Source organism: Vicugna pacos, chromosome 6 (genome assembly GCF_048564905.1).
Source record: "Vicugna pacos chromosome 6, VicPac4, whole genome shotgun sequence".
NCBI lineage: Eukaryota > Metazoa > Chordata > Mammalia > Artiodactyla > Camelidae > Vicugna > Vicugna pacos.
In genome coordinates this window covers 87,160,790-87,173,537 of record NC_132992.1, presented here as the reverse complement: position 1 = coordinate 87,173,537, position 12,748 = coordinate 87,160,790, and the positions used below count along the sequence as shown (strand labels likewise).

Genomic DNA, 12,748 nt, shown 5'->3' with positions numbered 1-12,748 from the left:
TCATAAAGTTCTCATTTATTTATTTAAAAAATTTATTATTTTTTTATTGAAGTACCATCAGTTACAATGTGTCAATTTCTGGTGTCCAGCACAATGTCCCAGTCATGCATATACATACATATATTTGTTTTCACATTTTTTTCATTAAAGGTAATGACAAGACATTGAACATAGTTCCTTGTACTATACAGCAGAAACTTAAAAAAAATCTATTTTCATATATAGTGGCTAACATCCGTAAATCTCAAACTCCCATATTTATCCCTTCCCACCCCCTCTCCCCAGTAACCACTTATAAGATTGTTTACTATGTCTGTAAGTCTGTTTCTGTTTTATAGATGAGTTCATAGTGTCCTCTTTTTTCCTTTACTTTTTTTGGAGGGGGTAGTTTATTTATCTTGTTTATTTTTAGAGGAGGTGCCCAGGATTGAACCCAGGGCTTTGTGCATGCGGAGCATGTGCAATACCCTCCCCCTCCCCCACCACCAACTTTCTTTTTTAAAACATTCATAAGTAGCCTTGCCGAAACAAGGCCTCAAAAAATTGGTTTAAGACTCAGAGTTGTTTCTCTCAATGGAAATCTTCAGTAAAAGGCAAAAGATTTATATGATCTGAAGAGAAATCAGAGTATCAAGTTCTCATTTTTTAAATAAGAATTTTGTGGGGAGATGCTTTGAACATATGTAAACATCTCATTCTTTGTCCCACTTTTACCCACTAGATTTAGCAAACACTGATATTTCTTATCTGATGATTGCCAAATGGTGATTTTCCTTTTAAAATTTTTTATTTTTTTGTTTTTTGGGGGGGAGGTAATGAGGTTTATTTATTTACTTATCTTAATAGAGTTACCAGGGATTGAACCCAGGACCTCATGCATACTAAGCAGGTACTCTGCCACTGGGCAATGCCCTCCTCTGCAAATGGTGATTTTTCTAAGTCCATTATTTCTTCTAAGTTTATTAGTTGCATTCTACTCTAAGCAGGAGTTGTCTTTTCCTCCATTTACTTATTCATCTAAAAAATATCAGTGTGGACTCATGGATTCTATTTCATTCCATGGGATAGAATCTCTCACTATCCTAATTTATTTTGATGCTCAAATTGTCCCATGTTTGACGCATGGGAAATTCAAGCTGATTGCTTTGTTCTTTTCAAATGTCTCCATCATTCCTCGAACATTTTCATACTTTGTAGCACAGTACGGTGTTCCAGGCTTATCTATATGATACTTTCCCATTTACATTTATTTTTATACCTATATATATTGAAAAACTTGGAATTCACATCAATACTTCCAGTTCCAATCCAATCACTCAAGCTTTCTTGCTGTTCCCCTTTCTGTATTTTAACCCCCTTTTCCAATCGTGAGAAATCTGGTGCCCATCATCCTTAACACAGTTTTTCTTTGTGTAGTTCCATGTACGTGATTAGTCACCTGACTTTGCAGGACTGCCTCTCCACCTTCCTTGTTTGGGCTCTGACCTTCACACTGAGCTGACTTCCTAGCTGAATATGGGGGTGGCTATAGTCCCTTGCGTAGATGGAAAAGCAGAGAGAACCAGTAAGCAGAGGAAGATGCACAGCCGGAGCAGACACACAGAAAATAATCACAGAAGGACAGAGAGAGTAACTTTTGGGCTCCTGGAAGTTTTCCAACATCTGGTTCTAGTCTTTTGCTGAGATGTAGTCTTTCCTAAGATTTTCTAAGATACAGTGTTTTTCTAGTCTTTTGCTAAGATGCTCTGGGCTTTTGTGAGACATTCCTACATTGTTATGAAGAATTCATCCCTTTTGGTTAAGCTACTTCTGGTTGGTTTCTGTTACTTGCAAACAGAGAGTCTTAAACAAAGGTATATTTATATCCTGGCTTCTTCTACAAAAAAATAAAACAAATTGTGGAAATAATCAGGGCAAAGGGAAAATAAAAATTAGCCCATAGAAAATGCATACCACATGGTTACTGCTGCTTAACATGGGCTGAAATATTAGCTCTAAGATTTCTAGTGATCCAGACAAAGTGTGAAACACTATCCCTTACAAGATTTTACATCTCCAGATTTAAAACAAACCAGCAACTGGAGCATGAATAGATAGACCACCGGAACAAAATACAGAGTCTAGAAGTGAACTCTCCAACAAATGACCAACAAATGGCAAACTGTGTAGCTATGTGGAGAAAAAAAATTTGGATTCATATCTCACCCCATATACTGAATCAATTCCAATTGGATCAATGTTTAACTGTAAAAGATTGGAAATCTACATTTCCATCAATAGAGAACTGATTAAATAAATTGTGGGCACATCCCTGTAATAAAATATTATAAGGATTGAAAAAAAGTGAAGAGCTCTGTATATATTGATATTGACATATATTCTTGATATGTTAATTTAAAAAAACAAGGTATAGTAAATGTGTAAGCACACTACCATTTTTTTCAAATGAGGAATGTCTTGGCGTGTATTGCATTAAAAAATTCTCTAAAAGAATGAGCAAGAAACAGTGGTTCCCAATTTGGAACATGGAGACAGAGGTGGGGGAGAGATTCTTTTTACTCTATACCTTTTTATGCTTTCTGAGGAATGAACCATATGCATGTACTATTTATTCTAAAAATTCCAAAAAATTGATAAAAATCAGACAAACCTGCTGATGGCGAAGCTCAGCTAGTCTTGAGCAGATTGAGAGGACAGCAGGACGGGATGAAAATTTTACCTGCTCACAAATTTCCACTGCTAATGAACCCCAGGGCCCATTCCCACCCTGAGAGGCCATCCTGCTCATAAAGGATTATCTCCAAAAAGCCTCCGCCTATATTACTGAGGAGGTCTGTTGCCCGCAGTGCAGTGTAAGTGTTCGATATATAAGAAATGTTCTTTTTGTAGAGGTCTGCTAAGAGCATTCTTACTACTTCCTAATTTTGTCCATGATCATTCTACGTTTATGTGAAACTTCTAGCCAATTCACAGTAAATACATGATCAAAATTTGACCACTGTAGTGACTGAATACACTAGCCCCGGAGCCAGAACGCCTGGGTTCAAATCTCAGTTATTCACTTATTAGCAGCTTACTTACTGGAGGTTACGAATTTTCTTCATCGGTTCAAGTGGGGGGCAGTTACAGCATGTGCCTCACAGGGTAAGCATAAAAATCACAGCTCACAACAGCCTGGTCCAATAGCAACAGAACGCTAGCCACGTAAGACATTAAACACTTTCTAGTACTTACATTAAAAAAATAAAAACAAATGAAACCACTGTTTATCCCGATACGTCAAAAATATTATCACTTCAACACATAATCAACATAATAAACATGAGAGAGCCGCTTTACATTCTTTTTTGGTAAAAAAAAAACACACACATCTGAGCTCCAGCCATCACAGCTCAATTAGGACTAGCCATATATTAAGTGCGCAGTAGCCACATGGGGCTGGCGGCTGCTGGATGGAACAGCGTGGCCCTAGACAAAAGTCTAGCACCTAGTAGGTGCTAAGTGCTAACTCTTCGGGGTAGAAGCGTGGTTGCTGTTACCCTACCTCGTCTGGAGTAAATCAGTCTATCAGGTAGTCTGGAAAATATGCCTAAATTGTAGGACAAATTAATAGGATTCTCTTTCAGCCAGCCACTTACTCGACCCCCGTATTTTAATTCACAGCTACTAGACACACAGTTCCAACCTTATGCAAATGAACAATTCACATAAATAGGGCCGGTACCCCCATCTTTATTTTCTGATTATTCCAATTTCCGGGGTGGGGGGGGGGGAGGAGAGGGGTTGTCTCCCCAAATGCCGAGGGCCTTGCACCACTAATGCAGGGGGGAAAGCAGACGAGTGGGAAGATCCTTCAAAAACGGCAGGGGGTTGGTAAAAGCAGCGTCGAGCCCTCCGGAAAACAATTACGGCCCTGCGGAAGGGCCACGTTTAGAGGCCGATATGCCAGAAAGGGCAACAATGGAGGCGGGCGAATCCCGAGAGCCAGCAGATTTGGCCAAGCCGAGCGAGCGTCCGCAACACCGGCGAACGGGCCCCGGAGGGCGGCGAAGGAGCCTGGCCGCAGGCGGAGGAACGTCCGGGTCCCGTCCGGGTCCCGTCCGGGCTCTGGGCCGCAAACGCCGCCAGGGCCTCCGACGCCCGCGTCCACTGTCTCCCGGCTCCTGAGTGGCTGGGGGGCCGGGATTAACCTTTCACCGCCGCGCTCTGTCCAATCACAGGCTCGCTCTCATGCCGGCGCGGGGCGAGCCGAGCGTGGGGGCGCGGAGGGGCGGCGCGGGCACCGGTGGGATTCTCCAAGCGGCTGTGCGCTGTTGCCGCGGGCCGTGCGCGGGCTGCGGGCGAGCCGGGCGCTGCGCAGTCTCCGCAGGCGCCGGCGGGAGGGGTCGAGGCGGAGGCGCGGCGCGGCGCGGCGCAGGCTGCTCCAGGCCCAGGTGAATGGAGTAACCTGACAGCGGGGACGAGGCGACGGCAGGCGGGAGGAAATGGCGGCGGCGGCGCCGGGCGGCACCGAGAGGCCTGGGCTGTGACGCGCGCGCCGGAGCGGGGTCCGATGGTTCTCGAAGGCCCGCGGCGCCCCGTGCTGCAGGTGAGGCGGGCTCCCGCGGAGTCGCTTTGTGTCCGGGGTGGGGAGCGGCCCCGCCCGGCCCCGCGCCCGCCTCTGCGCGGAGGCCCGCGTGGGCGCCCGGGCCCAGAGCCCGCGGTGGGGAGACCCGCGCGGGCCGATGGCGCGGCCTCGCCGGGTCCTGAGTGGCGCGGCCTGCGGGGCCGGCGTCCGCCTCGCCGGGCTCTGCGCCTCCCCGACCCTGGCGCGCGTCCCAAGTCGGCGCTTCGGAGGGACTTTGTGCGGTCGCCCTGGCACCGGATGGGGACGCGGGCGCCTCCGCACCCGGAGTGGAGCGGGTCCTCGCTGCTCGCTCCGGCCCCTGAAGAGCAGGGATTTGACAGATCCGGTTACGCACACGACGGTGGTGCAGGATCAGCGGCGGCGTCTCGGGAGCATCCTCGGGACCCCGCGTGGTGGCGGTGGCTGCGCTGGGCCTCGTCTGTGGACACTTTTGAGAGGGGCGGGAGGGGAGGAAGCCGGGCCGTCCGTGTTGGCAGGAAAGCGAGAGCCTTCGGGGCGCGCCCGGCGAGGATTGTTCGTGTTTATTGGCAGGTGACCAGATCTGGGTCCCCAGGGATGGGTGGCCGAGGCCATCTTTTCGCCCCTCCTCTCCAATGTTTTTGTGCCAGAACGCCTGGAGCCTGCAAAGGAGGCTTTCTTAAGGGGTTTTAATCTTTGGAAAATCAGTGTACATTTCAGGTTAGCACAGGAGATTTTTTTTTTGTAGCTTTTCCAGAAAAGCTGAGCTGCCCCAGGGCTATGCCTGCAGCACAGAGCAAACAGATCACTTAATGTATCTTTAATAGCCCGAAGATCTGCAAAAACAGAGACGAGTCCTTGCTATGCAGTATTCAGTTAGTGCTTTTGTGAAGAAAGTGGTACTTAAAGGGACACGGTACCGACCCATATGATCAGTCTAAGTATTGTGATGGTCACAGTTTAAAAACATTCATCTAATTTAAAAGTATTGCTTTGAAGTCTCCGCTTCTTGAGGTGCTTCGGTCTTTGACTTTTCTGAGTCTTCACAGTTCTGATTTCCAGTTGTCTTCGGGTTGCTTGTTTTTCAAGTGCAGCACACTCTGAGTGGAAAAGGGCACAAATTAGGAGTTAAGGAAATTGGAAAAAAAATTTTTAAATGTGCTTTAATACAAGATTAATTGAAAATGTATTGGCATAAACATTAAATTTACTAAATAAAAATACCCATCTTCCAAGAACTCCAATAATTTATTAGGGGATGAAGGATGATATGGATTCTGAATGAGGTTGTGAGTGAATAGTAATTTTAGTATTAATATCTTTGGGAAATAGGTTCTGGAGTAATCAGTTTATTTTTCAAAGTGTCTTTAAAGCTGGCTAGCACCTACCTGTGGCATATATTGTGTATAATATATGCTACATATACATAGACACATATATAATTATTTCAAAACTTAATTTAGGACATATTTTATAAAATGTTACAGATTAGAAACACTACAGAGATTGCTTTTAATATGGTCACTATGAACATTTAAATGACACTGTTGGTTAATGGATTTATTCAAGGCATCAAAATTCTGTTTTAAGGAAAGATGTACACTTAATTTGGGGAGAAAAGACCTTCTTTTCCTGAATTTACTTCTTATGCTGAAAGGTTAAGTTTTGTTTCCTGGATTATCTCTGTGGCTCTGTGTCTGAGTTATACAGTGAGGTGGTTCTCCCATTGCTGAATTTGATTGTCTTGGTTTTAGACGACATTTTATTTTGATGTGGCTCATGAGTCTTATCTAATAGTAATTTTGTGGTGTTACATAGTGGGTAGTGCTTTTACTGTAGTTCTGCCTTCTAGAAAGGATGACTTTTATGGCACTGAGATATTTGTTGCCTGCCACTGTCTGACATATGAGATGCTTGTTTTGTTTGAGAAAGTAATTATTTCATAGACATTCTCTCACTTGTGACCTTAACATCCTGTGGTCATAACTTGTGGGAAAGGAGCAAAGGGAAACATTTACTAGGAAGAAGTGCCCAGAGACAGACTTAGTATTGTCTTACTTTACATGCAAGGAAGCTAAGACTCAGAGAGTGATGGATGAATCTAGAAGTGGCAGAGCCAGGCTTGAATCTTGGTTTGATTTCAAAGTCTTCACATGTGTGCTCTTTTCGTTGCGCTGCATTGCTGTTCCAGATGGATTTTAGGGGAGACACCTGCATGCCTTGCAGGTAATTCCTTAGTTAATACTTGTTGAATGAATGAAACTCTGTCTGACCTTAAATGTTCAGGTGACTTTTGATTATCTGAATAATTATGATTCCCCCCCCCCCCTTTTTGTGGTAAAATGTAACAAAATGTACCAGTGTAGTCTTCTTTTAAGTGTACAATTTTATGGCATCAAATATATTCACATTGTTTTGCTACCATCACCACCATCCATCTCCAGAACTTTTTCATCTTCCTCAACTGAAACTCTTTACCCATTAAAGACTAACTCCCCTTCCACCCTCCTCCCAGACCCAGACAACCAGCATTCTATTTTCTGTCTCTGAATCTGCTACTCTTGGACCCTTACTCAAGTAGAATCATACAACGTTTGTCCTCTTATGACTGGCTTATTTCATTGAGCATAGCATCTTCCAGATTTATTCATACTGTGGCATGTATCAGAATTTCTTTCCTTTTTAAGGCTGAATGATATTTCACTGTATATGGATGCACCACATTTTGCTTATCCATTGATCCCTCGTTGGACCCTTGGGTTTCTCGTACCTTTTGTGAATAATGTTGCTATGAACATGGGTATACAAATATCTGTTTGAGTCCCAGCTGTCACTTACTTTGGGTATATACTCAGAAGTGATCAGATTGTTCCTTGATCGTGAGAGGACTAGACTCAGAATTTATTGCAATATGGGTTTTCTTAGGGTTGCTCCAATTATACTTTCCTACCAATAGGAACTATTTGTTAATAGAAGACTTTAATCTTCTTGAGGCCCAAGATTTACTTGTTTTTATGATCTCGGTTCCTACCAGTGTTTGGCAGGTGACCGAATTCATTCATTTGATCCATCATGGGGCCATGTTGTGCTCTGTTGGATGCCAGAGGATGGTACTGGCCAGGTCCATGTTTAGTTTGGAGCCAAGCGATTCCTCCTAGTGCTCTGTATTTTGGACATTCAAGAATTCAGCTCATTCTCAAAGCCCAGTAGATGTTCATGTTTTACCATTTGTCTACTTTGAGAAAAGATTTGAGATGGTCTTATAGTAATAGGCAGGTGTTTGAGAGGACTGTGAAAATAACAGTGGAGGCTGAAGGGTAGAATGTGGTGGAGCTGGAGGGAATTCGATCAGATGCTTAGGGCAAGGATAATTAGCATCTTCAGGAAACTAAAGTGCTTTTTTTTTAATACTAGAGGAAAAGAGGAAGCAGGACGAATTATAGTTGGCATTGATTAATGAAAGGAAGTATACCAATTAATCAGGAGAAGCAGACTTCTCTCCTGTATGAAAAATAAGCGTTTGAAATCTTATGTAAAATGACATTAACAATGTATGGAGAAAACGTTTTACATCTTAACAAATGTTAGAGAAGTATTTTTCACCTGCCATTTTAAAGAAGCTGGAGAAGGCCTCAGGCATAATGGAAAAGCTTTAGCAGTGTCGGCGTACATCGTTCAGGTGCTGTGATTCATTAGAGCTTAGTTGATTTATCTTTCAGATGATGTCCCTCGTATATCAGTTGTCTCATTCAGGCCTTTGGCAGATGCTGAATAACAGTCCATTCACAGATGTACTCTTTTCAGCGTAGGATAGGCAGTCAGGAGTTTCCAAGTGTTCTCTGCCAGTCTTCAGGATTGTGTGCTGGTCTAAAAAGCGGGGCTGCTCCTATGGCGGTATGTGCACGGTGAGTGAATACAGAGAGAAAAGCACTGGTTCTGAGGTCTAGCCAATGAAATGGAAATTTTCAGTTGTGTAGGAAGGCCTTTGTTAAAAGAAATTTTGAGTACAAAATGACTTTCCTGTTTATCTAAAATAGTCGATGAATTGATGGTTCTCTTGTAAAATGCAAAGTTGCTGTCCATTTCAAATAGGTAACCAAGCAGATGCCACAGGAAAACATTGTCTAAGGATGTCACTAAGACTTACTAGAAATAAGACATGAAAGACTTAAATTTTGGCCTTAGTGTTCTAATTTTTTGAAGCTCATAGTGACATTAAATGTCCTGCTGTGTTAAGGTTTATAGAATGATAAGGATAGTAAGGATGAATAGAACATATAGAGGGTGCTCAGATTTGTTGAGTGAATAAATTAATTTATATTACTTATTGAAGGACTTAGAAGCTAACACAATTTTATGGAAAACAATGTTGCTTGTATATTAAGGCTTTTAAAAAGATCATTACCGTTCTGATTTTGGACAAATCATGCTGCCTGGTTCATTAGTGAGATACATATGATTAGGGGCATAGAAATATTGTGGACAGAGAGAAGTGTTAGAATTTCATAGAAGAAAATTGCTATAAAAGGGGGAGTTTTACTGGTATCGCAGGCTTTCTCATTGCTAAGACTGGCTAACCCTGATAGTTGTTGTGGTGGTTCTTTTTTAGGTGACAGCTCAATGTATGCAATAAAGTAGGAATTTAGAAAACACACTTGGAAATTCTTTTGGGGATTAGATCATGTCAGCAGACTAGTTCAGAATTTTAAAAATAATAGACTTAAAGCACTCAGATAACGAGAGAAGGAGCTCAGTTTTTAAGAACTGAGCTTTGAAATGTTGCAGAAAGGTTCTTCAATTAAAGAGTTAGATCAGTAACCCTATTTGAAGGGAAAAGAGAAAGACAGGAGACTTATCTAATACTTTGAGCTATTTTGAAATTCCGGAATTTCTGTTTCCTTCTATCAGTGACAGCCTTGGAGGCAGATTTAACGTGATGAATCCAAAGCCTTGAATGGCCTCTCTTACACATCCTGCTGCACCACCATCACTCATGGGGATTTCTGATTAGTGGTGCTTTAAGCTTTTTCCATTTTGCAAAATTAATTATTAATATTTTATCAAAGTGTTGTAGGGATGTTTAAGAGCAAGTCTTTGGTGTCAGAGAGATCAGGGTTCAAATTCTGATTCCTCCAGCTTATAACTGAGGAACACAGGGTGTCTGGTAACCTTTCTGAGTCAGCTTCCTCCTCTGAAAACTGGTCTTAGGTTCTACTTCTTGAGATTATGAAGAAAAATATGAGTTTCTTAAACTCTGTCCAGTTCTGGCACGTAACTACCATTTGATAAAAGTTAGGTGATGTTATTTTGCTTCTAATATGTATGTTAGAGGAAATTTGGTGTATTCTTAATGTGATTTGATTGTATTGTGATTCCCCCTGAAATTATGAATTTTGAGATGCTTGTTCAGCTTTATAATGGAAGATGAAAAAGAAGAGGGCTGAAAGCAAGCAGTGTTTTACAGACAAGTATCCTGTATTGAGGGTCGTCTGTACCAGATCACGTGGTTCAGCTGTCTTAGGTGGATTTCCATAATAGCGATACCAAGCATAATAGTTCCTTAAATATTGCTAACTTTCCCTAAGTAACCATCACTCTTCTGTATGGATGAATAAATGCATCATCCTTGAATCTGTATTTTGAACCGGCATAAAGTTCATATATATGTGTCATACGTACCGATGTAGCCCAGTGGTTCTTATTCTTTGGAGACTCCTGATTTGATGAAAGATATGAATCTTATCCCCAGAAAAATGTGCATGTACATACTCATAATTTTATATACAACTGTGGGAGGTACAGGGACCCTTGCTGAATGCCATCGATAGATGCTGACTTAGGCTATATCGACATAAAGGCAAGTAATAGGTTAAGGAACAGCAAAATATCAGATAGTCGAAGCAGACATGATTGGGGGAACCGAATGAATGGTGTACAATAATGAGTGGTTAAGACACCTGTGTTCTAGTTGGCATTACTTCTGAATAACTAGCTGGGTGTTAAGAGCAGGTCATTCTCGCCTTTCTAGACTTAGTTTTATTTTTCTCACTTTTAAAATGAGAACATTTATAATTTCCAAGATTCCTTAGAGTCCATAATCTTTGAAACACCCAAATTATTCCAGGATTTCCCCATTTTAAGCTGAGGATCTAAACTAATGAGACCTGGAAAAGAGAGAGTGCATTTGTTGAGCGTTAAGATCTGTATGTAGTGATTATAAGGACGTAAGTGATGGATTCGGGAGCTGTTCTGAGCAGGAAACGTAAGATGAAAACCATGGGAAGTAAAGCTCGGAAAGTGGGTGAAGTCAGATTGTGCCCTGAAGGGATGGCGACATCTTTCAGAGACAGTTGAGTCTTTTCATCATCTATCTCTGCAACTAGTACAACTTGTAAGTGATTGTTAATGAATGAGAGAATCTGACAGGAACTGTTTAAAGTTTTTGGTTTGATCAATGTGATGAAGAGCAAGTAACCCATCAAGAGGCGTCTGGGACTATTAATGAGGAGAAAGGTGTCTAATAGGAACCCTCGTATTTTAATTTTTAAAACTTGTTATATTTTGCATATAATACTGTACTAGGATTATCTGTCTTTTTTCAGGGTCTTGTATATTGTATAGCTGAACATTAGAAAGAAAAAAAACCCCTGATTTTTAAATCTTTATATGTACTTGTTACATATAATAAACTCAGGGAATTTATTTACCTAAGAGCAAACAATTTTGGTGTTTTGAGAAAAATGCAGAATTTTGTTGATTAGAAATATATGAACAAATAATAGAACAACCTAAATTAGGCATTTAAATGCAATATGTAAATTCCACTGGAGTTAAGGCAAGCTATGATTTCCAAACACTGTTAGTACTTAAAAAGAGTAACTCTTTATTGCTTATGTAATATGTGGATTTTAGTTTCCATCCCTTCTTCAATAAAACATGTGAAATGAAACATTGTCAAAGGTCCTTTTTTGGGGGATAATTTATAAAAAAAATTAAAAAACCTTATAAAAAAAGGTTTTCATTGACATATGATAGAACTCTGAAGGAGAATATTATTATTATTTTATAATCAGTCTTTGTAAACCTCTAGCTTTTTTGTTGCTGAACATTAGGAGAATTTTGGGAAGTTTTTATTGACATATGAGTTGGGTCCATATTTTGGCCAAGAGTTGGGAACTAAATACTTTTCTTGAGGCCTCTTTAGCATGCCCATGCTAACACATGTGCGCGTGGGTGCACATGCATACATACGCACATGTGCAGTGCGTACACTTATATGTACATATATACATGTGTGAAATCTGTGTCTTGTCTCAGCAGATCTCTGGCAGGATGCTTACCTGTGCTATCTACCAAGTGAAGAAGAGGTTACATGGTACATTGTGGTTTCTATAATATTAATTTATCTAGTTTATTTCACTATGTCTGAACCCTCTTTATAATAATAATCTCTCTTAAGGTAGCACTTATTCATTTCACTAGAGAAATAAGTTATTATGTAGTGTTTGTGTCAAGCAGTAAAATGCTCCTAATCTTCAGCTAAATGTAATAAAGATATGGGAAAAAATGGTGAATATATAGTCTGTTATTGTGTATTTGAGCACCTATGTTCCTAGACTAGAAAGGCCCAGAGAACTATCCATGGACAGGGCTGATTTCAGTTGCTAAGACTTTACAGCTAAAGCAATTGTTAAGTGTTTATGCAGATTCAGTTAAGAATAAAATATTCATTGTGCATCTGTTAATCTTAAAAAGGGTCCATTCTTTTTCAACATAAATCAGTGGAAGTAGACACCATCTTTGAGACCATAGTGTATGGTGTATTGTGGAAATAAAAGTTTGGATTCAGACAAAATTTTAAGTAGAATTTCACCTCTCCCATTTATTAGTCGAATGGCCTTGGGCAAGATATTTCAAATCCATGTAGAATGGAGATGATACTTGTCTTAGTGTTGTTTTGAGGATTAAGCCAGATGATAGACTAAAAGTACTCACTAAAGGTACATTTTTTCCCTTTCCTTCTTTCTCTGGGAGCTTTTGATATTTTGTACTTACCATGGTAAATGAAGAATTTTTACACATTGTATTAAGGATTGTTTACTTCTCTTTAAAATAAAATAAACTTTAACTGAAATCAGTTTCCACTGATATGCAGGAAAGTGC

General features: G+C 40.9%; 1 protein-coding gene and 1 non-coding gene across 5 annotated transcripts in view; one reads left to right on the top strand and one right to left on the bottom strand.

Annotated features, from left to right (window-relative positions):
* Positions 1–515: 515 nt before the first annotated feature.
* On the bottom strand, positions 516–631 carry LOC116281120 (U5 spliceosomal RNA). Its single transcript, XR_004190571.1, has one exon. It is a non-coding gene; the product is annotated as a U5 spliceosomal RNA (small nuclear RNA).
* A 3,564-nt stretch (positions 632–4,195) lies between these two features.
* Positions 4,196–12,748, top strand: part of DICER1 (dicer 1, ribonuclease III) — a 68,886-nt gene continuing 60,333 nt past the window's right edge. Inside the window, exon 1 of one of the 4 annotated variants that reach the window (XM_072963657.1) lies at positions 4,196–4,588. In XM_072963657.1, coding sequence (XP_072819758.1) covers positions 4,553–4,588 — 36 coding nt within the window. In that variant the 5' untranslated portion in view covers positions 4,196–4,552. The remainder of the gene's footprint in view (positions 4,589–12,748) is intronic. The other 3 variants (XM_072963658.1, XM_072963656.1, XM_072963654.1) reach the window with 3 other exon arrangements.